Raw genomic sequence first — 26,420 nt, 5'->3', positions numbered from 1 at the left:
AAGCGCAGAGGTGATCAAATACCACCAAAAGAAAGCTCTGTTTGTGGGAAAAAAAGGACGTAAATTTCGTTTGGGTACCACATTGCATGACCGCACAATTGTCAGTTAAAGTCACGCAGTGCCGAGTCGTAAAATACCCCCTGGTCGGAATGGGGGTAAAATCTTCCGGGGCTTAAGTGGTTAACCTGTTCCCACCTGCCCTTTATATGGGTCTTAAAGTTGAACTAGGCTCACCTTCCACCTTCACTTCAGCGCTGTAGTTACCCAGAGCTTCCTGCAGGTCGGCCTCCAGGTATTGATCTCCAGCAGTTTTCATTGCCTAGGTCCAGATTACTTCACTGCTGCGCATGCTTGGGAGTTCATTCATCTTGGCATTGGGGAAACTGAGCTCAATGTACAGGGTGGGCAGACAGGTAAGAAACCGATGCAGAAGAGACATTGGGGTTGATTTACTGTACTAAAGGCAAATAGATTGTGCACTTTGCAAAGTGCAGTGGCTCCAAGGCTTGATAAGTGAGGTAAAAGCTTCACTTTGCAAAGAATACTCAATTATGTGCAAGGAAAAAATAAATAAATAAAAAAATAGCATTTCTCTTTCATTCATTGACGGACACAGCTCCTGATCTTCTTAACCATTGGGTTTACTGCCCCCTACAGGAGTAGGACACTAGGCAGAAAAAAAGTCTGACTACCCCTACGGGCAGTCCCAGGGGTATATTTCCTCTCTCTGCTATAGGTAGTTTTTTTTCTGCCTAGTCAGGAGTAAGGACCTAGTTCCTTGCTGGGATCTTTGGTCCTGCCAATTTTTTCTTTTTAGATAGATTTTTTTTTTCTCCTGGTTTTTTTTTCTGTGAGATCTACAATCAACTGCCGGACTGGGTGACATGCTGGATAATCTAGATCCAGTGGTCTCCCCAGTCTGGCCAGCGAGTGTGCGCTGACCTCCATGGTAGGAGTGGAGTGCAGGTTATCCTGGTGGCTGCAGATGCCTGTTTCTGCTGGGTGGTGAGTCTGGTAAGGTCCTCTCCCTGTCGACTGAGGATCAATTGGTGCTCTGTTACCGGAGCAGTGGGGGTGTCCCTAGCAGTGTTTTTACACCTTTTTTTGTGGGGTCCCCCTATTGACTCAGAGTCTTTGGAGCACATTTCCCCATTGATGCACTGATGGTGGTCCTGCAGTCCTTTGTGTCTCGGATGGACGTGGTTTTTGGGCGATGGGCTAGCAAAAAGCGCCTACCGCCTTCCCCTGCCTCATCTTTCTCCTCAGATCCTGAATCTGACTTGGCCGCCGTGGACATGGGTCGCTCTGCTGGGTCTGCGACAATGTGCCCTGAGCTCTCAGGTAGTGAGGATGATTCCTCCACTCCTGTAGTCGCGCATGAAAAGGTGCTGGTGGGCACACTGATTGTACCTGTGTGTGAGACCTTAAAGTTGGAGGATGCAGCTGAAGCTGCGACAGAGGTATCGGTTCCCTTTGGCACTCACAAGCCATCCAGAGTGGCATAGGTGTTTCCTTTCCCCTCCTATTTTAACAGAATTGTCGCTAAAGAGTGGGAATGACCAAAGAAAAAAAAAAAACCCTTGTCCCTAAGCTATTTGCTATGCGATACCCCTATGAAGAGTCCTTTCTTAAAAAGTGGACTGTTCCACCGGTGATGGACCCTCCAGTTTCCACTTTGAACAAGGCAACAATGATTCCAGTTGAAGAGTCTCCCCCATTTAAACACCCAGCTGACAGGAAGCAGGAGGCTGTGGCCTGCAATATGTACACTGTGGCTTGTTCAGCACTGAGACCGGTGGGCTAAGCCATACCCGCCAACTGTCCCGTTTTTCCCGGGACAATCCCGGCAAATAGGAGCCTGTCCCGGGTATTTTACAGTGTTTTTTTTTTTTTTTTTAATTTTGTGCCACACAGTGTCGCTCTCACCCCAGCTAGGAGTTGTAGTTCTGGCAGCAGGTTGTCTCTCTCTCTGTGCCCGCTCACTCTTCCCGCCTGTCGCAAATTTAACGTGTCACCGAAGGCAGGGTGTCAGCATGGTGCACTTTCCAAAATCCGCCAGCAGGGGGAGGCAGAGCACCTTCCGACAAGCTGGAGGCCTCACACTCCATTAATTACTACTATCAATAATGTTTTTTTATAGATATAATTTACACACCTGTTAATTGATACATATATATAGTTTTCTAGCTCTAGATAAATGTGTGTACATATCCGTGTATGTGTATGTGTGTGCATATATATATATATATATATATATATATGTGTATATTGCTCAAAAAAATGAAAACAGACCTCAATCCTCAATGGGAAAAATCTCATGCTGGATATCTATACTGGTATGGACTTGGTATGTGTTAGGATAATATGGACTGGGTAATGTGTTAGGATCTATACTGGTATGGACTATACTGGTATGGACTCTGTAATGTGTTAGGATGATATGGACTGGGTAATGTGTTAGGATCTATACTGGTATGGACTGGGGAATGTGTTAGGATCTATACCGGTATGGACTGGGTAATGTGTTAGGATCTATACTGGTATGGACTGGGTAATGTGTTAGGATCTATACTGGTATGGACTGGGTAATGTGTAGGATCTATACTGGTATGGACTGGGTAATGTGTTAGGATCTATACTAGTATGGACTGGGGAATGTGTTAGGATCATACCGGTATGGACTGGGTAATGTGTTAGGATCTATACCGGTATGGACTGGGTAATGTGTTAGGATCTATACTGGTATGGACTGGGTAATGTGTTAGGATCTATACTGGTAATGTGTTAGGAAGGAAAGGATGCTACATTGTTTCATGTAAATGAAAATTATCACCCTACAGAGGGCTGAATTCAAAGACAGGTGAATAAAGTGTGAAATGTGCTCAGGTGTGACCATACAAAAAATGGAATATGTAAATAACGATAAAACCTAATTATACCAGATAGTATAATCATACTTATTTACACCTTGCACTTTATTTATATTTCCATATTACATTTTTCGTATGGTCACACCTGAGCACATTTCACACTTTAGAATTGCAGGGAATTGTGATGAGAATTTTAAACTTTAGGCAGAAGTAGTGCAGCTGAATGGGAGAATTATTCCAACTCTGCTACTTTGGCCTTAAGTTTTCAATTCCCTTTTCAATTTCCTGTAATTCTCTCTTTATGAAGTAGACCCTATAATCTGATAAGTAGGCAGAGATTAATTATGCGGAGTGGGCGGAGCTTCGGGGAAGTGGGTGTGGTAAGTAATTGACAGCTGTGCTGCAAAGTGTCCCTGGAAATTTTTTTCAAATGTTGGCAACTATGCTAAGCTTGTATGCCGTGACCTGGAGGAGGAGCGGTTCCCACTGCCTTTGCTGAGCTGGCGGACCAGTTGGTCCAGGGGCTGCAGTTTATCTGTGATGCCTCCTTGGATGCGGCTCCCTTAGTTGCTAGGCTCTCTGTTTCGGCAGAGGTCCTTCTGCGTTTTTTTGGGCTCAAATGCTGGTCTATGGACCAGACTTCTAAAAATGCCTTGACTGATCTTCCTTTCCAGGGAGATTGCCTGTTTGGAGCTTCTCAGGAAGACATCATTAAGGGTCTGACAGGGAGGAAGAGTACCTTTCTTCCGCAGGCTAGTAAGGGCAAGGACCCTCGTCATAGACGTGGGCAATCTTTCTCAGCTCATAAGAAGTTTTTCGTCCCTCAGGAGCAACTGACCAGGGCCTGCTCTGGTGGATCCAAGCTAACTTAGTCTGGCAAGTCAAGAGCGGGCTTTTCTAGACCCACGGACAAAGCTTCTTCAGCATGAAGGTGTACCCTCACTCGTATCTAGGGTGGGGGGACGTATTCACTGGTTTCTGGACCCATGGACTTCCCTGGTACAAGACAAGTGGGTCCATGAAGTCATACAGTCCGGCTACAAGATAGAGTTTAGTTCTTTCCTTCCAACTTGTGCCTGTCCCCGGACTGCTTACAGGGTCTTTTTGGGGCTGTGCAAGACCTGTTACTTCAAGGGGTGATTGCCTTTTTTTTTTTCAGTGGTTGTACTCAAACCTGTTTACAGTTCCCAGGTAGGAAGGCAAGGTGCGTCCAATTCTGGACCTCAAGGCACTGAACTACTTTTTGCGGTTGCAGAAGATCAGAATAGAGTCTATTCGCACGGTGGTGGCATCCCTGCATCAGGCGATGCAATGCATACTAGCACATTATGGCTTTAGCTTGCAGGTTGCAAAGAGCGCTGGGTACAGGACTGCAGAATACACAGAGCACTGGGCAGAGGACTACATAATACACAGAGCGCTGGGCACAGGACTGCATAATACACAGAGCATTGGGCTCAGGACTACATAATATACAGAAGGGTGTTAGGTATACAGAGGTCTGCTATGCACATAGGACACTTCTGCCCCCACATCCATAGCTCACCTCTGCACCCTTCTCTCACAGATTATCTCTGCAGCCACCTCTTAGCCCTTCCCCCACAACAGCTAAACTCTCCATGCAGCTGCATCAGCTCTGACCCTTGCTCCCCCACTGCCCTCACCTGTGTGCAAACAGACCCCGTCTACATCCACAGTGCCGAGAGGTGTTGTGAAATAAGGTAGAAGTCAGCATAGTTTTTATACAGCACACTGGGACACATATCGTTATTTAACAGATGGGATGGTATTAATATAAAATAATTAATATAGCAGCAGGAAGGGAAGAGAATGGGCGGGAAGCATGGAGCGGGGAGGGGGGGGGGGTGTCAGAGGACAGAAAAACTGACCACACTAAGCAGGAGAGCACATCGCCATCAGTTCTCTAGCTCTTCTGGGAACTCAGCCTGCTCTCCTCCAATTAACAGACTTGTCCTGACACTCTCCTGTTGCACAGCCATTCACTGGAAAGCTCAGTGTGCTGCTGCTTCTCCTCCCCCAGCTCTTATGCAGTTGAGAACAGAGGGAATGTGATCACTTGTAAAAAAAAAAAAAAACGAAAAAGGAAAAAAAAAAGGTATTTATGATATATATATATATATATATATATATATATACATATACATATACATATATACATATATATATATATATATATATATATATATATATATATATATATATATACATACAGTGGGTACGGAAAGTATTCAGACCCCCTTAAATTTTTCACTCTTTGTTATATTGCAGCCATTTGCTAAAATCATTTAAGTTCATTCTTCTTCCTCATGAATGTACACATAGCACCCCATACTGACAGAAAAACACAGAATTGTTGACATTGTTGCAGATTTATTAAAAAAAGAAAAACTGAAATATCACATGGTCCTAAGTATTCAGACCCTTTGCTGTGACACTCATATATTTAACTCAGGTGCTTTCCATTTCTTCTGATCATCCTTGAGATGGTTCTACACCTTCCTTTGAGTCCAGCTGTGTTTGATTATACTGATTGGACTTGATTAGGAAAGCCACACACCTGTCTATATAAGACCTTCCAGATCACAATGCATGTCAGAGCAAATGAGAATCATGAGGTCAAAAGGAACTGCCTGAAGAGCTCAGAGACAGAATTGTGGCAAGGCACAGATCTGGCCAAGGTTACAAAAAGATTTCTGCTGCACTTAAGGTTCCTAAGAGCACAGTGGCCTCCATAATCCTCAAATGGAAGACGTTTGGGACGACCAGAACCCTTCCTAGAGCTGGCCGTCCGGCCAAACTGAGCTATCGGGGGAGAAGAGCCTTGGTGAGAGGGGTAAAGAAGAACCCAAAGATCACTGTGGCTGAGCTCCAGAGATGCATTTAGGAGATGGGAGAAAGTTGTAGAAAGTCAACCATCACTGCAGCCCTCCACCAGTCGGGGCTTTATGGCAGAGTGGCCCGACGGAAGCCTCTACTCAGTGTAAGACACATGAAAGCCCGCATGGAGTTTGCTAAAAAACACCTGAAGGACTCCAAGATGGTGAGAAATAAGATTCTCTGGTCTGATGAGACCAAAATAGAACTTTTTGGCCTTAATTCTAAGCGGTATGTGTGGAGAAAACCAGGCACTGCTCATCACCTGTCCAATACAGTCCCAACAGTGAAGCATGGTGGTGGCAGCATCATGCTGTGGGGGTGTTTTTCAGCTGCAGGGACAGGACGACTGGTTGCAATTGAGGGAAAGATGAATGCGGCCAAGTACAGGGATATCCTGGACAAAAACCTTCTCCAGAGTGCTCTGGACCTCAGACTGGGCCGAAGGTTTACCTTCCAACAAGACAATGACCCTAAGCACACAGCTAAAATAACAAAGAAGTGGCTTCACAACAACTCCGTGACTGTTCTTGAATGGCCCAGCCAGAGCCCTGACTTAAACCCAATTGAGCATCTCTGGAGAGACCTAAAAATGGCTGCCCACCAACGTTTACCATCCAACCTGACAGAACTGGAGAGGATCTGCAAGGAGGAATGGCAGAGGATCCCCAAATCCAGGTGTGAAAGACTTGTTGCATCTTTCCCAAAAAGACTCCTGGCTGTATTAGATCAAAATGGGGCTTCTACTAAATACTGAGCAAAGGGTCTGAATACTTAGGACCATGTGATATTTCAGTTTTTCTTTTTTAATAAATCTGCAACAATGTCAACAATTCTGTGTTTTTCTGTCAGTATGGGGTGCTATGTGTACATTCATGAGGAAGAAGAATGAACAAATGATTTTAGCAAATGGCTGCAATATAACAAAGAGTGAAAAATTTAAGGGGGTCTGAATGCTTTCCGTACCCACTGTATATATATATATATACACACAGATGTTTTGCCTTTTATTCCTATTTTAAACTGAATGGGTTGTTTTACAATTCAGTTCATCCCCGGATGCATACCTGATGAAATGTAAATACTGCTTGTGCACAATCCAGCCTCAGCGTTTGCTAGGCGGCTGGCAGCATGGCTGAATGATGCGCCCATACCATCCACCCCCAACTGAATGCAGGAGTTTCACACACCGAAGATAAATGCTCAGTGTGCGTGAGGCCTAAGGCAGGCCATAGACGAGTCGAAATCCAAAAGTTCTGTTGAGTGAAAAACCAAAATAGCTCATACACTTCAATTGTTTCGTTTTCTAACAAAAATCCATCATGTTGGATCAGCTTTTTCGATTGCAGCATGAAAATCGCTTGTCGCAGCTGGCACACTAGTGATATGAAAAACCAACAATTTATATTTTATTTTGGTTTTTACATCTTCTATGGCCTGCTTAAGGCTGGGTTCACCCTTATTTGAATGGGATGCGGTTTTCCCTGCATCCAATTCGCATGACAGGAGACTGTGACCAGCTCTCAATGGAGCCGGTTCACATACCTCTGGGGCAGCCGCAGTCCGCACTGGAAAAGGGTCCTATGTGTCTTTGGCTCTGTTTCTGCTCTGAATTCAGGCAAAAATTTGGACGTGATTCGCACCTGAAACGGTGAGTAGGGACACACCAGGCCCCCTTCTGCTATCTGTGGCCATATCTAGTCTGAACCCAGCCTTAAGCCCCGTACACACGATCAGATTATCGAACGATCTGTCGTCCATTTTTTGTTGCATGCTAGTCTGATGTGGAAAGTGAAGAGGTTATTTTCATACGAATTTTCCCGTACGACAGAATTCTACTTCAGAAGTGATGTCATGTGTTGGATTGTTTTGTATGTGTTCTTTCGTCTCTGAGCATGCCTAGTCTTGCTCTCAAGATTTTTTTCCGTCAAACTGTACTACTGAAACGAAAATCAGACCTTGTGTTGACGGACGATAAACATTTTATAGCCTGCACATCAGGATTTTTTCGGACGAAAAGTCGGAGTCGGCTGTCGAAAGCACCATACTAACAATTCGAAAATCAGCAGATCGGTCGTCGGACAAATTTTCCCTACAGATTTTCCTATCGTGTGTACGGGCCTTAAGTATGACTGGACTCAGGTCCATCAGAGAAAACTCAAGTCACCTGTTCTTCCAGACAGGGCTAGGCTGTGTGGAAGAGCTGTGTAAATCTAGTACTGGATGGACAAAAATATAAATCTTTTGGCAGGTAAAACAGCTCCTTTTATATGCTTTTCATCTATTTATTCAGCTGTTTGCCTGAAATTCAATCCCCAGAGTTTTGGTGTTTTTGGTACTGGGTAAATGCCGCCAACTGCAATCCCTTATCAGAGTTGTATAAAGTACTCGAAACCCATACTTGAGTAAAAGTACAAGTGCTCGATCAAAAAGTGACTTGAGTAGAGGTACTAAAGTATTCAACATTTTTTGTACTTAAGTATTGCAAGTAGTTTTTTTTTAAATTTTGCTACTCAAGTACTGAAAGTAAAATTACCAGTAGTTTTGAAAAAAAAATTGCTACTCAAGTACTGAAAGTAAAAGTACAAGTACTGTGTTATGTAGTTATTAAAGAAAGAAGTCAAAAGTTTGAACATCATATTGTTTTTTTATTATTTCAAATGCAGCTTTTATTTATACATACAGTAGCATTTATTTTCGTATGTGCTGATAATACACATGTTTTGAGCTTCATGAAACCTGCCATCTACTGTTCTGGCAGTGGTAATTTTTATAATTGTAACGAGTAACTATGCAGCACAAAAAAAAAATATCGGAGTAGAAGTATTGAAATCATTGAAAAAATGTAGTGAAGTAAAAGTGGAAGTAGGAGAAAAAAATTCTACTCCAGGAAAGTACAGATACCGCCTTTTGGTACTTAAGTACAGTAGTGAAGTAGTTCTACTTAGTTACTATACATCTCTGTCCCTTATGGAGTTATTGAATTTATTTAGGCCCTCAAATTTGTTTCAGTTTTACTCTGTGGGACTCTGTGCACGGTAGACAATAAAAAAGAGAGAACAGAGCAGCGCCACCTGAGTGTAGTAATTAAAACAATCCTTTATTGGCATAAAAGGTAATGCACTCACATGAGTGAAAAGAAAGCAGGCTTTACAGCAAGTCATCCGCTGCAGGGGAGGAAGGAGAGGTGTAGACAGCCCTGGGTCCCGGCTGTGTCAGTGGCTTCTGGCACTTCCTGGTGTCTTGGTGGCGTCACAGCTTCTCCCTTGTCACATCCGGCAGAAGCGAGGCGGTGCTAGCGTTCAGGGCACGGGCTGTCTACACCTCTCCTGCCTCCCCTGCAGCGGATCGGATGACTTGCTGTAAAGCCTGCTTTCCTATCACTCATGTGAGTGCATTACCTTTTATGCCAATAAAGAATTGTTTTATTACTACACTCAGGTGGCGCTGCTCTGTTCTCTCCCTTTTTTTATTGCCTGGTATAGGTAGCCCTTTGACTCAGCTGTGCTGAACCTTGAGCATAGATGTTCTGACAGGTTCACTTTAATGTCAGCATCCAAAAGGTAAGAATTATACAGATTGTTAATCTAGCTTCTACCATTAGGTGCTGCCTAAATCATAATGTGTCTCTCTGGTAATTCAAACGGTTTCTGATGACTGCAATATGAAAGTAAATCCTTGTTAACAATTACATTTGATCAAAAGCAGACACACAGATGGAACCAAACCACAGAACTATTATCAACACTTGTCATTTAAATTATGCATTTTAAAATAAAATATAACCATGTTACAACGCACATCAAATGCATCTGTTTGTGCTTTAAATTACAAACATAAAAGAGATGTACATCAGTGAATATAATGTGGCTAAGCAGAAGAATCATCTGAACATTTTTGCATGTTAGACCCCGTTCAGACAGGGGCGACACGACTTGATGGGGCGACCTGTGAAGTCGCGGCGCGACTTGCACGGACTTCATATCATTGAAGTCAATGCAAGTCGCCTCCAGGTCGCCCCAAAGTAGTACAGGACCCTTTTTCTAAGTCGGAGCGACTTGTGTCGCTCCTATTAGAACGGGTCCTGTACTACTCAATGGCAGGCGACCCACCGTGACCCAAGTCGCGCTAGTGTGAATGGGGACTAAAACTTTTTTCTTTTTTTATTTCTTGCTTCGTGTACTATTTGAATGCAGTTTGTTAACCATAATATGCAGCAGCACAGAGTATGCAGCTGGCAATAATAATCAATAGGACACAAATGGGTTTCTGTTGGATTTTCTATGGTTAGCTTTGCCATGCTACTATAACATTTTGTAGGTATCCTTTGTGCCCAATTACAAATGATCACATTTTTTATAAGATATGTCAAATTTTACTGTTCACATTATTGGGACTTGTGCATAACCACTAACCTAAAAGTCTCTGATGCCAGCTAAGCCCCAAATGCCTGAGCCCATTTACACTATAGCACTCTAGCAACGCATATAACATGTGCCCCAAGGCCTATTTCACACACGCCTTAGGACAGTGATGGCAAACATTGGCACCCCAGATGTTTTGGAACTACATTTCCCATGATGCTCATGCGTTCTGCAGTGTAGTTGAGCATCATGGGAAATATAGTTCCAAAACATTTGGGGTGCCAAGGTTTGCCATCACTGCCTTAGGAGTTCCCTTCACTGGAACTAACGGGCCAAGCCCAACCCCTGAAAAACAAACCCACACCAAAATCTCCCCTCCACCAAATGTCTTGGACCATTGCACAAAGCAAGGTCCATAAAGACATGGATGAGCGAGTTTGGGGTGGAGGAACTTGACTGACCTCAACCCGACAGAACACCTTAGGGATGAATTAGAGTGGAGACTGCGAGCCAGGCCTTCCCTCCAACATCAGTGCCTAACCTCACAAATGCGCTTATGGAAAAATTATCAAATTTTCCCATAGACACTCTTCTAAACCTTGTGGACAGCCTTCCCAGAAAAGTTGAAGCTGTTATAGCACCAAAGGGTGGGTCAACTCTATATTGAACCCTACGGGCTAAGACTGGGATGCCATTAACCACTTAAGCCCCGGAAGATTTTACCCCCTTCCTGACCAGGGGGTATTTTGCGATTCGGCACTGCGTGACTTTAACGGACAATTGCGCGGTCGTGCGACGCTGTACCTAAACGAATTTGACGTCCTTTTTTTTCAAAAACTGCTGATCTACCGGGATTTTCAGAGAATGTTCCGAAAAAGAAAAAAATATCCAGTGAGCGGCAGTTGTGTGGAGAAAAATACCTTGTTGATGTCAGAATGGGCAGACTGATTTGAGATGATAGAAAGGCAACAGTAACTTAAAAAAAACACTCATTACAACCAATGTTTGCAGAATACCATCTCTGAACACATCGAACCTTGAAGCAGATGGGTTGCAGGAGCAGAAGATCACACTGAGTGCCATTTCTGTCAGCTAAGAACAGGAAACTAAGGCTACAATTCACACAGGCTCACTAAAATTGGACAATAGAAGATTGGAAAAACATTGCCTGTTCTGATGAGTCTAGATTTGATTTCAGCTGTGACATTCAGATGGTAGGGTCAGAATTTGGCGTAAACAACATGAAAGCATGGATCCATCCTGCCTTGTATCAATGGATCAGACTGGTGGGGTGGTGTAATGATGTGGGGGATATTTTCTTGGCACACTTTGAGCCCCTTAGTATCAATTGAGCATCATTTAAACGTCACGGCCTACCTGAGTATTATTGCTGACCATGTCCATCCCTTTATGACTACAGTGTACCCATCTTCTGATGGCTCCTTCCAGCAGGATAATGCACCATGTCACAAAGCTCAAATCATCTCACCACTGGTTTCTTGAACATGACAATGAGTTCACTGTACTCCAATGGCCTCCACAGTGGCCAGATCATAATCTAATAGAGCACCTTTGGGATGCGGTGGAAACGGGAGATTTGCATCATTGATGTGCACTCGAGAAATCTGTAACAACTGCGTGATGCTCAATATGGACCAAAATAATTAAGGCATTTCTGAAGGTGAAAGGGGGTCCAAACCAGTACTAGCATGGTTTTATGTAATAAAGTGTCCGGTGAGTGTGTGTGAGTATGTATGTGTATATATATATATACATATATATATATATATATATATATATATATATATATATATATATACAGTGGATAGATAGATAGATAGATAGATAGATAGATAGATAGATAGATAGATAGATAGATAGATAGATAGATAGATAGATAGATAGATAGATAGATATACACAAACACACTATATTGTCAAAAGTATTGGGACACCTGCCTTTACACGCACATGAACTTTAATGGCATCCCAGTCTTAGTCCGTAGGGTTCAATATTGAGTTGGCCCACCCTTTGCAGCTATAACAGCTTCAGCTCTTCTGGGAAAGCTGTCCACAAGGTTTATGAGTGTGTCTATGTGAATGTTTGACCATTCTTCCAGAAGCGCATTTGTGAGGTTAGGCATTGGTGTTGGATGAGAAGGCCTGGCTCGCAGTCTCCGCTCTAATTCATCCCAAAGGTGTTGTATTGGGTTGAAATCAGGACTCAGTCATATTCCTCCCCAAACTCACTCATCCGTGAATTTTTGGACCTTGCTTTGTGCACTGGTCCACATCATTTGGTGGAGGGGGGAATTATGGTGTGGGGTTGTTTTTTCAGGGGTTGGCTTTGCCACCTAGTTCCAGTGAAGGGAACTCCTAAGGTGACAGCCTTCCCAGAGGAGTTGAAGCTGTTATAGCTGCAAAGGGTGGGCCGACTCAATGTTGAACTCTATAGACTAAGACTGGGATGCCATTAAAGTTTATATGTACACTCACACATAAATATAATTAGTGATGTGTGAATCTGCCCGGACTCAATTTGCCAGGGATTCAAGTTATCTTGTTCAAAATTTAGCAAACCCAAATTTAGAAGCAAATCTCGAAGTCTACAGAAGGTGAATTTTGAAGTTAAATTATGTTATTTTTTTGGGATAATAGGAAAACTACTGTCAAAAAAGCAAGGAAAGCTGTGAACTGCCATGGGGAAATCTACCGACACAGTTTTTTGTATTTTTTTAATACTGTAATGTATAGCATAGAGTCTTTTCATGTGGCTTCAAGAGCAAGATTGAAAATACACAAACCTTTTATATAAAATGCATGGGGGATGCCCTAAAGCTGTAAATGGTGTTATGGCATACTATTGTACGCTGGCAGCACATATTTGTCTGTGGAATTGATTTTTTCTATTACAGTTAGCATGGCTTACATACGGCAGCAGCAATCTGATTCATTTCAGTTTAAAAAAGAGCCTTTTTCTATATAGCTTTAGCAGTGACACTTTTTCACCAAAAGCAGTGGCGGCTGGTGCTCCATGGGCCGAGGGGGCGGCAGACGGACCGCACCATACACACCCCCCCTTCCCCCCAGACCACACCAGGCCGCACACCCCGGACCACAGCATGACAGTACAGGACCCCCCCAGCATGACAGTACAGGACCCCCGGCTCACTCACCCATCTGTAGCAGCAGGTGGCGGTGGCTTCTTCCCCGTCTTCTGCGTCTCCTCCTCCATGCCCAATGGCATGGCTTCTCCTTTCGGCCAATCGGGAAATGGGTCTCAGAACCCGCTTCCTGATTGGCCAGGAGGAGGATCTGTGTGACAATAGTGAATTTTCATTCGCTATTGTCACACTCGAAACTGTTTCATTCGAAACTATGCAGCGACATGATGCAAAAAAGATAGTTGCAAGAACAGATGGTAACAAGTGAATACTCTGCTTTGAGTATCCTTATACTTAAAAAGACCCTATCAATAAAAATAAAGAAGGGAATAGAGGGTTCTTTACTGTTAGGGCTACAAGATTGTCGAATTCTCTACCACAAGAGGTGGTTTCTGCGGGTAGTATGGTGACTTTCAAAAGACTCTTAGACTTACATCTCAAGGATCAGGAGATTAAGGGCTATGTTAGATGATTACAGGCACACACACCTACACAGGTTGAACTGGATGGACTATTGTCTTTATTCAACCTCACCTACTATGTAACTATGTAACTCTGCTCCTACATGTAAAAATCATAATTTTTTTTGCTAGAAAATTACTCAGAACCCCCACACATTATATATGTTTTTTAGCAGAGACCCTAGGGAATAAAATGGCGGTTGTTGCAACTTTTTCTGTCATTTAATGTAATTTGCATAGCAATTTTTCAAACATGTTTTTTTTTTTTTTTTTGAAAAAAAAAAACTTTTATGAATTTATAAAAAAACAAAACACTAAAGTTAGCCCAATTTTTTTGTATAGATGATGTTACGCAAATAGATACCCAACATGTCACGCTTGAAAATTGTGCACATTCGTGGAATGGCGCCAAACTTTGGTACTTAAAAATCTCCATAGGCAACATTTTAAAATATTTTACAGGTTACCAGTTTAAAGTTACAGAAAAGGTTTTGGGCTAGAATTTTTGCTCTCGTTCTAATGTTCGTGGCGATAACTCACATGTGTGGATTGAACTCCGTTTACATATGTATTTCCCTTTAATTTTACAAGGAATGTAAACATCCCTTGTAATAGGAATAGTGCATGACAGGTCCTCTTTATGGAAAGAAAAAAAAAACGATTTTGGCTTTCCAGCCAAGATCACGGCAGTGTTTACAAATGCCGGGCCGGACGTGGCATCATAACGCCGCACCTGGGCCTCCAAGATTCATAGAGACTGCCGGAGACCATCTGGTCCTCGATATTCTCTATGGTGAACTTTCACCGCCTCTGGATCCCTTCTCCGGCTTGCCGATCACACGGGTAAAGAGGTGAAAGCACTGGAGGGAGGGGGGGGGTACGTCCCCTTCCACCGCCTGTAAGAACAATCATGCAGCTGAACAGCTGCTATGATTGTCCTTATGGTGAAGGGAATCGCTGGCTGAAAAAAATTATATCTGAATGATGCCAGCAGCTGCAGGACTCATTCAGATATCCCCACTCAAAGCCCAGCACGTCATATGAGGTAATGTGGGCGGGAAGGTGTTAAAGATAAGCAAAAAAAATGCTATGGCTATGACAACTGCTAAACCTAAAATCAACCACAAAATAAAATTACATTATAACCTCTTAAAGACCCCCCCTATGGCAGATATACTGCTACAGGGTGGCTATTCTGTGCAGAATCAGGTATACCGTATATACGTGATTCTGCACCTCTGCCTAGGGGGCGCGCGCCGCTTCTGCTGTGATTACTCACAGCAGAAGTCAATCTGCGGGTGCCATGCAATGGATGTCCGCCGGCACCGGCTGATTGTTGGGCAGAAACACAGAATGGAGCTTTGCCTATGTAAACAAGGCAGAGCTACACTCTGACGGGAAAAGTGATGGATTTTGTGTCCCTGCAAAGCAAAGTAAAATTTAAGTGGTTAAAGCAGCACACAGGTTACACAAAAAAAACTGGTTAGGTGCACAGTTAACCCTTTGATCGCCCTAGATGTTTAACCCCTTTCCAGCCAGTGTCTTAAGTACAGTGACCGTGCATATTTTTAGCACTGATCACTGTATTGGTGGCACTGGTTCCCACAAAGTAGCAAAAGTGTTTAGTGTCCAATTGTCCTCCACAATATTGCAGTCCCGCTATAAGTTACTGATCGCCGCCATTACTAGTATAGAAAAAAAATTAAGTATATACTGTATACCATAGTTTGTAGCTACTATAACTTTTGCACACACAAATCAATATACTCTTATTGGGATTTTGTTTACCAAAGAAATGTAGCAGAACACATATTGGCCTACATTTATGAATAAATTTGATTTTTTTACATTTTATTTTTTTTTATTGGATAGGCTTTATAGCAGAAAGTAAAATTATCAGTTTTTTTTTTTTTTGTTTGTTTATACCAGTAGCACAAAAAATAAAAAGGCAGTGGTGATCAAATACCACCAAAAGGAAGAGGAATGGGGGGAAAAAAATGTCATAAATTTTATTTGGGCACAACGTTGCATGATCGTGCAATTGTCAGTTAAAGTAAAGCAGTGCTGTATCGCAAAAAATTGCCTGCTTGTGAAGGGGGGAAATTTTCCTGAGGTCAAGTGGTTAAAAAGCCCAGAATTACAAGAAAAAAAAAAAACAAGAAAGCAAAGAGGTTGATTGCCTAAAGAGCCAGTAGTCTGAATTAAAGTACAGTTTCCTAACTGCCCTAATATGTTTAAAGTGATACTTTTTTTTCCGTTAAAAATACCAAACATGTTATACTTACCTGCTCTGTGCAGTGGTTTTTCACAGAGCAGCCCAGATCCTCCTGGTCGCAGGTCTCTCTTTGGTGCTCCTGGCCCTTCTCTCCTGTTGAGTGCCCCCACGGCAAGCAGCTTGCTATGGGGGCACCCGAGCTGAGTTGCAGCTCCCTGTGTCCATTCAGACACCGAACCGCCACCCGGTCCCACCCCCTTTCTTCCTTCATTGGCCAATGGTGCCCTGCTGCTGTCTCAGCCAATGAGTTGGGGAGTTCCAGACAGCCGAGTCTCTTGTGCAACATCGCTGGATCTAGAGGGAGCTCAGGTAAGTATGAGGGGGGGGCTGCTGCACAAAGAAGATGTTTTTTAAAACCTTCTGCATTTACAACCACTTTAAGGCCCCTCTCTTTTACAGTAAAGGGTCTGGCCTAATCAAAAGCCCTATTATTGGTCCGTCAAAGCCTGCTGGCCATAGCTCAAAAGCTATTCTGTGCATTAAAGGGTAACAAAATAGCAAATAAAGAATGAATAATATAGTGTATACAGACGCTACACAAATCATATTGTAATTGAATGTTATAAAAAAAATACCTTTCCTTTTCAATCTGCAGCTGCTGTAATTTTCTGAAATTACAATGCAATATGGCTACCTGGAGGTGTTCTGTACACAGAATATGATACAAGTCAGATTTCAGGCATCCCCTGCAGCAAAAATGTCATTTTTGCTGAGATACTCACAATAGGCACACATACCTAAATGGATGCAGACCCTGCCTCTTTGCTCAGTGCTCTGCAGGTGCCGCAGCTGATTGATAATTATTAAACCACTCCCATTAGATTTCGCACATGGACACAGAGAATCACAGTGATTTCTTTAGAATAACAAAAAGGTAGGAATATGCAACAAAGTTTGTTAAAATTCTTGTAATGTACATGGATCACACAGGGGAGAATGCTTTTTTTCTCAACAAAAGTGGAGTTAAATTTTAAGGTTTAAAAAATGTCCTGGGCAAGTCTGTACATACATTTTCTGCAAATCTCAAACCTTTAGAACTCTCCTAAAAACCAAGGTAGTGGTACTTCATTCCTAAATATGTTATATATTGTAAAGTATTTGCAATTGCAATAAATTGCAAATACTGTATATTGTATATATTGCAAATCAACAAGCAATTCCAACAATGAGATTTCTTATTGCATATGTTACTAGAAATACGTTAGTACTCAATAGGTGGGAATATACTATAATTAAGTGATCAGTTGGATGCCTCAGCTGAAGGATATGAGTTGTGGCACAATTTCAGCTCTGTTTGCATCAAGGAGCAATTTGGAAAAGGAATAACCACAATGAGCATGGCCTAATGACATGAACTGTATAAATGTGTCTGGGAAAGAACATTGTGCCCCAGACAGAAGAGACGGACCACACACCACCACTCTCCACTGTCTCAGCAGGAGATCACACTGGTACATCAACTCGCCCTATCCTATATAACAGCAACAACACCAGCTAAAGGGGCTAGAAGTATTGTACCAACCTAGGCAGCTTCTAGCTGTGGAAGGGCACTGGGTCTCATTCATCACAAAAAGGCAAAAGTGGTGCAAATAAACAGAAAAGTAGAGCCTTTCAAAGAACAAAATAGTAATAGCTGGGTTTCTGTTTAAGGGCACCAAGGGATAGAGGAGGTCATCGGCAGGAACCAGGGGATTGCAATTGAAGAGACAAGAACTCACTCCTCAAGGTGGTGTAATTGCCTGATGACTCACACAGGTGCATGCCCCGCCTCGCCTCCGTGGAAACTTGATAAAGGAAAAGGAATTGGCAGAACTCCAGGTTGAGTCAAAATCCAGATTTATTGACTGGACATCCAAATATGACAATCGTGACAAGGTAGACGCGTTTCACACACTGACTGTGTGCTTAATCATTACCGTAATGATTAACCACTTGCCGACTGCCTAACGCAGATCTACGTCGTCAGTCAGCCCCTTAGGTCTACGTCGCTCGCTTGTGAGGGTCTAGGAAGCGAGCGCGTGCCCCCGGAGGCGCGCTCCCGCGCGGTCACGCACCCCCCCGCGCGTGTGACCGGCGGACCCGATGTCCACCGGTCACTCGGCGATCGGCGGGGGAGAGGGAGAAAGTCAGGCGGCTTGTGTAAACAAGCTGCCTGTCATTCTCCCCTCTGTATGATTGATGATCATACGGTTCTACTATGTAGAACCGTTGATCACCGTTCATACAGCTAAAGCCACAGCCAATCACAGTAGAAAGCACGCCCCTAGGGACACACACAGCCCCTCCCTCTCAAATAAAGTTAACCCCTTCACTACCAGTGTATTTTTACAGTAACAGTGCATATATATAGCACTGATTACTGTAGAAATGTCACTGGTAACCCCAAAAGTGTCAAAAATGTCAGTCAAGGGTCCGATCTGCCCGCCGCAATGTAGCAGTACCTCAAAAAAAAAAATCGCAGATCGCCGCCATTACGCGTTAAAAAAAAAAAAACAACAAAAATGACAAAAATCTTTCCCTTTGTTAGTAAACGCGATAACTTTTGCGCAAACCAATCAAAATACGCTTTTTGCGATTTTTTTTTACCAAAAATAGGTAGCATAAAACAAATTGGCTGAAAATGTTAAAAAATTTTGATTTTTACATTTTTTGGGGGGGAATTTCATATAAAAAAATGTGAAAAATATTGCTATTTTTGCAAAATTGACGCTTTTTTTTGTTTATAGCGCGTGATCAAAAAATCGCACAGGTGATCAAATACCACCAAAAGAAAGCTTTGTTTGTGGGAAAAAAAGGACGCCAAATTCGTTTAGGTACAGCGTCGCACGACCGCGCAATTGTCCGTTAAAGTCACGCAGTGCCGAATCGCAAAATACCCCCTGGTCAGGAAGGGGGTAAAATCTTCCGGGGCTTAAGTAGTTAAGCACACAGTCAGTGTGTGAAACGCGTCTACCTTGTCACGATTGTCATATTTGGATGTCCAGTTAATAAATCTGGATTTTGACTCAACCTGGAGTGCTGTCAATTCCTTTTCCTTTATCAGGAACCAGGGGAGCTGCAGGGAAGAGGTCAGAACTGAAGAGTGCCCTACTTTCACTTCTGATCTGTGCCCCATGTACCTGGAGAAGACCCTAATAAAAAAGTAACTGTGTTTATACATTGTGCTAAAGGATTGGGATGCAGATTTGCTAAAAACTGTATGCAAATGTAAAATGGACAGCTGTGTTTGCAATCACAATATGCTGAAGGACACTCTCTGCTAGGTGGTATCACACATTGTGTAGAGAGGACACATCCACTCACCGACAACTTTTTTAGGTACACCTTGCTAGTATAGGGTTAGACCTTATTTTGCCTTCAGAACTGCCTTGATTCTTTGTGGCATATATTCAACAAGGTGTTGGAAACATTCCTCAGAGATTTTGGTCCATATTGACATGATAGCATCACGCAGTTATTGAAGATTTGTAGGCTGCACATCCATGATGAAAATCTCCCGTTCCACCATATCCCAAAGGTGCTCTATTGGATTTAGATCTGGTGAAACTGGAGGCCATTGGAGTACAGTGCCCTCATTGTCATGTTTAAGAAACCAGTTTGAGATTATTTGAGTTTTGTGACATGGTGCATTATCCTGCTGGAAGGAGCCATCAGAAGATGATATACTGTAGTCATAAAGGGATGGACATGGTCAGCAACAATACTCAGGTAGGCCATGGCGTTCAAACAATGCTTAACCACTTTACCACCGGAGGATTTTGCTGTCTTACGTCCAGGCCACTTTTTGTGATTCGGCACTATGCAACTTTAACTGACAATTGCGCGGTCGTGCGATGCCATACCCAAACGAAACTTACGTCCTTTTTTTCCCACAAACAGAGCTTTCTTTTGGTGGTATTTGATCACCTGTGCGAATTTTACTTATTGCGCTATAAACAAAAAAAGAGCGTAAATTTTGAAAAAATAACAATATTTTTCACATTTTTTATATGAAATTCCCCCCCAAAAAAGATGGAAAAATCAAAATTTTTTTAAATTTTTGGCCAATTTGTTTTCTGCTACCTATGTTTGGTAAAAAAAATCACAATAAGCGTATTTTGATTGGTTTGCGCAAAAGTTATTGCGTTTACTAACTAAGGGAAATATTTCTGTCATTTTTGGTGGGTTTTTTTTAACGCGTAATGGCGGCGATCTGCGATTTTTTTTGCGGGACTGCGACATTGCGGCAGACAGATCGGACCCTTGACTGACATTTTTGACACTTTTGGGGGTATCAGTGACATTACTGCAGTAATCAGTGCTATATATATATGCACTGTTACTGTAAAAATGACACTGGCAGGGAAGGGGTTAACTTTATTGGAGAGGGAGGGGTTAATGTATGCCTGGTGCTTACTAACGTGTGTGGGGGGAGGTGACTGAGTGACACAGGGACAGATCGCATGTTCAGCTATGCTGAACCCTGCAATCTGTCTCTGTTTGTCACTTAGGAGATCCGCCCGCTTTGTTTACACAAGCGGGCGGATCTCCAGACTCGATTCCCAGACGATCGGGGAAGAGCAGGGGCGATCGCCGCTGCTCCTCCCCTGGCCCTACTCTCGCTGTGACTGAACACAGCGGGAGCAAGCCTCCGGCGGCGCGAGCGCCGCCCAGAAGGGGAGGAGTCCAGCGACGTAGGTCTACGTCGCTGAACGGAATCAAGCCACTTTGCCGCAGTACAGTCCCAGTGACTGGTCAGCAAGTGGTTAATTGGTACTACGTGGCCCAAAGTGTGCCAAGAAAATATCCCCGACATCATTACACCATCACCACCAGCCTGAACCACTGATATAAGGCATGGATCCATGCATTCATGTTGTTTATGCCAAATTCTGACTCTACCTTCTGAATGTCACAGCTGAAATCGAGACATCAGATCAAGCAATGTTTTTCCATTTTTCTATTGTTCAATTTTGGTGAGCCTGTGCCATTTGTAGCCTCAGTTTCCTTCTCTTAGCTGAGAGGAATGGAATAAAAAAGTGCCCTCACATTTTTAAACTGTTAAAATGAATATATATATATATATATATATATATATATATATATATATATATATATATATAGTCCATACGATTGCTGCAGCGTTAGCTCTAATCAGGATAGCAAACGGCCCAGGAGCGTGGTGACGTGGGTGGGACCAGACGTGACATCACCACACTCCGTTTGCTATCCTAATTAGAGCTAACTCTGCAGCAAGACTATATACATGTTCATTTTAGCAGTTTGAAATGTGAGTGCACTTTTTTATTCAATAAATAGCTTTCTATATACAGTATCACGCTATGATTGTTTATATCTAATATGAACACACCAGGAAAGACATCCTGATCCAAAGCACGCCAGGTTAACCAGTGCCTGCATGGTTTTGTGTGGAAAGTCATTTCCCTACAGCACATTTGGCTTTTCCATTAAATTGGAAGCCAATTCATTCTGGTAAGCTGCCACTCTCTTCTCCCCACTTCCTGGGTTCTTGCCTAGAAAAGAATGACATGTCACTAGCCTCCTGGGATACCCACGTCACACATCCCACAACGCCACAGTTGTTTCTTCCTGATACTTGCAGCCAGCCCCGATGACACAACATGGTGCTTTCTCATCATCAGCAGGCCAGCTGCAAGGGCCTAGCAGAGACAGCTGGCCTAATGATGATGTCAAAGATGAAGATGCCAAGGTGGGACCTGGTGTACATCACCTCACTGGGCATGTGTTTATGTTTTATGGGGATTATCCAGTGAAAAAGGTCATGGGGTGGGGGACCAATTGGCTCCTGCTGCTGTCAGTAAAATTCAGTGAGGAGAGAGTGGGGGGGAGGCGTGGCCAAACCACACTGTGTGTCTATGGATGCACACAGGCTGGCTCAAGAGTGCGCTTGCACGTGTGCCCCCACAGCACACAGCTTGCTATGGAGGCACACTCGGGGGGGGGGGGGGAGGAGAGGACTGCACTGGCAGGGGACACAAGAAGAGGAGGTAGGTGGGTCCCTCTTTGCACTATCCTTCTACAGAGCAGGGGAGTATAAACCTCTTTTTTCATTTTAGGTGAAAAAAGAGAGACTTTATTATAATTTAAAGTCCTTATTTGAAGTGGAGTTCCACCCTAAAATTATACTTACCTCCATCTTCTCGCTCCAGGTCACCTGAAAAACAAATGGATAATCGCACTTTTTTTTTTACTTACCTCGTAGAAAGAAAAATATACTTACCTTACCATCCACTTCCACCTTCCTCGGCCACGGCCCGCGCCGTCACTTCCGCTTTGCAATGATTCCTGGGAGCTGAACGTCATCGCTCCCAGGAATCAATGCGCCTGCACCGGCCCCAACGTCAGTTCCGGTGTAGGCGCGTCATACCTTGCAAAACAGCTTCTGGGCATGCCCAGAAGCTGTGCAGGGATGACGCTGCGGCACCGGAAGTGACGGCAAGGCCGGTGCAGTGCATCGTGGGACCGAAGAAGACGGAAGAGGACACAGAAGAGGATCGCGCTGGCTTCAAGCTGCCCACACCTGAGATGGCAGCGCTGGAGAATACATTTTCAAGGTAAGTATTTCTTCTTGCAGGTAAGTGCAACCCGGGAAAGATCAGAGGCTATCCATTGTGGAATGCACTAGCCCTGACTGTCCCGGGGGTATTTTTATAAAAAAAAAAACGTTCACTGGGAGGAACTCCGCTTTAAGCTGGCTATAAATGGCTCAGATTCAGCAGGACATTTCAAGCTGAAAATTTGAGCTGTGAAGGGGCCCTGCAAGCACCAATTGGCTCGACAAAAGTTAATTAAAAAAATCACTCCGAAGGGGAAGACTGGCGTGCTGCTCTCCTCAGGCAGGGAACTCCAACATAGGTACACAGAAAAAAAGAAAAAGGAGGCGCAAACACCTAGTGCATTAACCGTGGTCACTGTTTGCAAAATTTTAATAATAATTGGCATTTGGCATTTTTATTAAAATTTTGCAAACAGTGACCACGGGTAATGCACTAGGTGTTTGCGCCTCCTTTTTCTTTCTTTTTTTTCACTGTATTTAGACAGTCGTGTCTGCTGAATGCAAAAGATGGCAGTGGAAATTCCCCTATCTACGTGGTATAGCATAGATGGGGGATTCGGTTGATTTTCTCTTGTTCAACCCACGGGCTGAACCATGAGCCACATTTGGCTGTGTGTAATTCCATACCAGCTGGAGCGACACCTATCTGGTTTAGAGATAACAAGTGACATGACGCACAATAAACCCATCTATGTAAAATAAGGCAAGATATGTGTAAAGTGCAACAATTAATATTAAACAATCAGAAAGAAGGTGTCGGATCGTAGCAATACACACTGATTTTATTGTCTGATCACTGTGCAATTCAATCAACATGATCAAATCAGCAAACTATTGAATAGGTCTAACTTCTCTTCCAATCAGTTTGGAATTGAATTAGGTCAGATTCGATCAAACTGAGTCTATTGGTCAAGGCTGAAAATTATCAATGCATCGATCGGCACTGCAGGCACTGAGTTGCCTTGTTCATGAATCTGATCACATTTGTATCAGGTTAGGAAGATGCATAGCGAAAACTGAGCTGCAGTCGATATCTTACAATCATATCTTCAAAATCTACTTCGCTGTTTGTACCATATAGGTTGAATGGATTTTTGACTATAAATTGATAATTCTTATCAGGGGAGATTGATCAGAGAATAAATCGATAGTTTGTTGAAGCTTGTACGGCCACTATAAGGTTTATTCAACAAAGCAGTTAAAAGTGGAATAACATCTATCATCACAGTTTTAGTTTACTGGAGTCTATCAAAAAAATAATAATTTCGGATTGTTTGCTGTGGGTTACTGCTCATGGCATGTCATCGCTGACCTGTGCACTGCCATTGTGTACTGGTACATAAATTGGCAATAAAAATGTATTCTATTATATATTTCAGGAACTTCAACAATGAGATTATTAACCCCAAATTCCCAGTTCTGCCTACCGGCTCTGGTCATGGAAGTCCCAGTATCAGTGCTGGGAATACAATTTTACTGCGCAGGCAAGTGATCTTGCTCCAGCCGAAGGAGTGAGAATCTGGTGTTAAAGATAGACAAAGACAGGCATTTCCAAGAGGAGGATTTATCTCCAGAGTTCCCAGGAGATATAAGAAACTAGCACCTTCCACCCATAACTAAAACATCAGCTTTGGGTGGACATGGGACAACCAGCAAACATGTGACCTCCAGTAACACAGATATGTTGTCTTGCTCAGTCAAGCGAGGAGCATAATGATTGAAAACTAATTCAGATTCATTGCTACGTCACTTGCTCCTTGCTTGATTATGAAGCTTGTAGATAAGTATTTTGCATCTATAACATAAAGCAAAGGTACCTGTTTTTCCCACTGCACTTTGGCCCAGCACTACAATGCGGATATTCCGTGTCGGAGGTAAACTCCATGATCGTCTCAGAGTTTTTGCGAGTGGAAAGTTCGAGGTCATCGCAGAATGGGCTCTGTAATGCTGGCGCAGCCAATTCAATTAAGCAGACAGCAGCGAGGCTACGATGAGTGTCAGCTGAGGGCTAAGCTGTCCTGATGTGCCATGTAATTCACTCTCTGGTGCTGTGCATTTTGGTTTGGCAAGAAATAAATACATTTCTGAGCTGCAGCCAACCTCTCTTCTCTAAATCGAATATTTCCTGCCTACTTCCCATTGTATTCCCGCCTCCTATTCTTCTGGCTGTTCAAGCAGAAAATTGCATGCAATGTACTTTGAGACTTTCTGGCAAAGATTGGGATTGTTTAGATGCAGAAATCATTATGGAGTGTCACCGGGTTACACTGAGTAAATGGACTTTGCATTTAACCCTTTGCAGCCAAGGATGCTTGTCTGACGTTCCGTTAGGAGAATCTAAGCACATGATTTGGAATGTAGACCTTTTATAGGAAACCTGTCGTGAGAGAAAAATGTAGAATTGCGGTGTCCAACCTGCAGCATAGGGGCCACATGGGGCCCATTGAGACCTTCGGGGGCTCTTCAGACTGTCTAGGTTTTCATACCTAGTTGTTTACTTAGGCCACTGAAGGAAAAGTTGTCCTTAAACTGACTTAATGATTTAATTGACTTGTATTGCTATCTTACTTCTGTTCTGTGCTGTCAATTATGCTTCTTATTTTAATCTTTTTTTTTTCTCTCTGTTTTTTTTTTAATAGGTCTGACTCAGAAAAGTCATGAATCTGTAAAACATGCTGTATAAACGTCAATAAAGGCAGTTCCTGTTGGAAAACATTAAAGGGTAACTCCGCTTTCATGGGGGAAAAAAAGTTGTTTTCATTGTCCGACCATAACATGGAGGTATCTACTGACAATGTAATTTATATTAAGAGAAATGTGTAGCCTACCATTGCATCCTTCCAACCTTTCTGTATTTGGCTTTAGAAAAGGCATTTAACCAGTTGAGTCAGAACTCCTGATGTGCCCATGTATTCTAGGTCAGTGACTCAAAAAGAATTGATGCTATGGAATCAGCATGACAGCCAGGAAACTAGCACTTTCAGAATGAGTTCAGAAATGGCAGACAACCTAGTCTTTCATATATAAAACTGTGATTTGCAGCGCTGCTTAAACTTATAAATAATGCTATCAAGAAATTTATAAATATATAGAAAATCATGAACTTCATAAAAATGCATGAAAATCATAAAGTGCTGTTAAATCAAATCATCAATTCCTGTTAAATCAGTGCAAGTATAAATAAATCAGTGTCCATTAAATCATCATATTGCTGTGATGAATCTTTCCACCTAAAATCATACAGGTGCTTAAGTGCTCGATCTGTGCTTTATTCGGGGTCTCCCCCTTTGGTTATCTACTCACCGCCAAATGATTGTTTTCAGGCATGTAAGAGCTGTTGTACACTGCTTCTCCACTTGATGTGCAATTATTGCTGTGAATACAGATTCACGTGATTCACGTGATTCGCTCGACCAATCGCTAGACGCGTTTCGATGTAGAACACATCGTCATCTGTAGCTACCAATCGCTAGACGCTCGACCAATCGCTAGACGCGTTTCGATGTAGAACACATCGTCATCTGTAGCTACAGATGACGATGTGTTCTACATCGAAACGCGTCTAGCGATTGGTCGAGGGAATCACGTGACCTCCGGCCGGTGGAGTGGATGCTGCGGGAGCAGCTAGCCACCGAGCCGCTCTCTCTATTTCTGCATGTTATTGTGCTGTGTTTGTGAGTATATCCCCATTGTTTTACCCTAAATAAATACTTTTTAAAAACGATCTTCACCATGAATGGCTCTCTTTTCATGAGGACATCGGGGATGAATCTGTATTCACAGCAATAATTGCACATCAAGTGGAGAAGCAGTGT

General features: G+C 43.0%; 1 protein-coding gene across 2 annotated transcripts in view; it reads right to left on the bottom strand.

Annotated features, from left to right (window-relative positions):
• Positions 1-24,804, bottom strand: part of LOC309565640 (ras-related and estrogen-regulated growth inhibitor-like) — a 117,210-nt gene extending 92,406 nt beyond the window's left edge. The window contains exon 1 of one of the 2 annotated variants that reach the window (XM_082270596.1): positions 24,423-24,804. In XM_082270596.1, coding sequence (XP_082126722.1) covers positions 24,423-24,531 — 109 coding nt within the window. In that variant the 5' untranslated portion in view covers positions 24,532-24,804. The remainder of the gene's footprint in view (positions 1-24,422) is intronic. The other variant, XM_082270595.1, reaches the window with a different exon arrangement.
• Between the last annotated feature and the right edge of the window lie 1,616 nt (positions 24,805-26,420).

Source organism: Pelophylax lessonae (genome assembly GCF_965119305.1).
Source record: "Pelophylax lessonae genome assembly, chromosome: 10".
In the NCBI taxonomy this organism is placed as follows: domain Eukaryota; kingdom Metazoa; phylum Chordata; class Amphibia; order Anura; family Ranidae; genus Pelophylax; species Pelophylax lessonae.
Note: the sequence above shows the minus strand (reverse complement) of the source record. Positions and strands in the feature narration are given on the sequence as shown.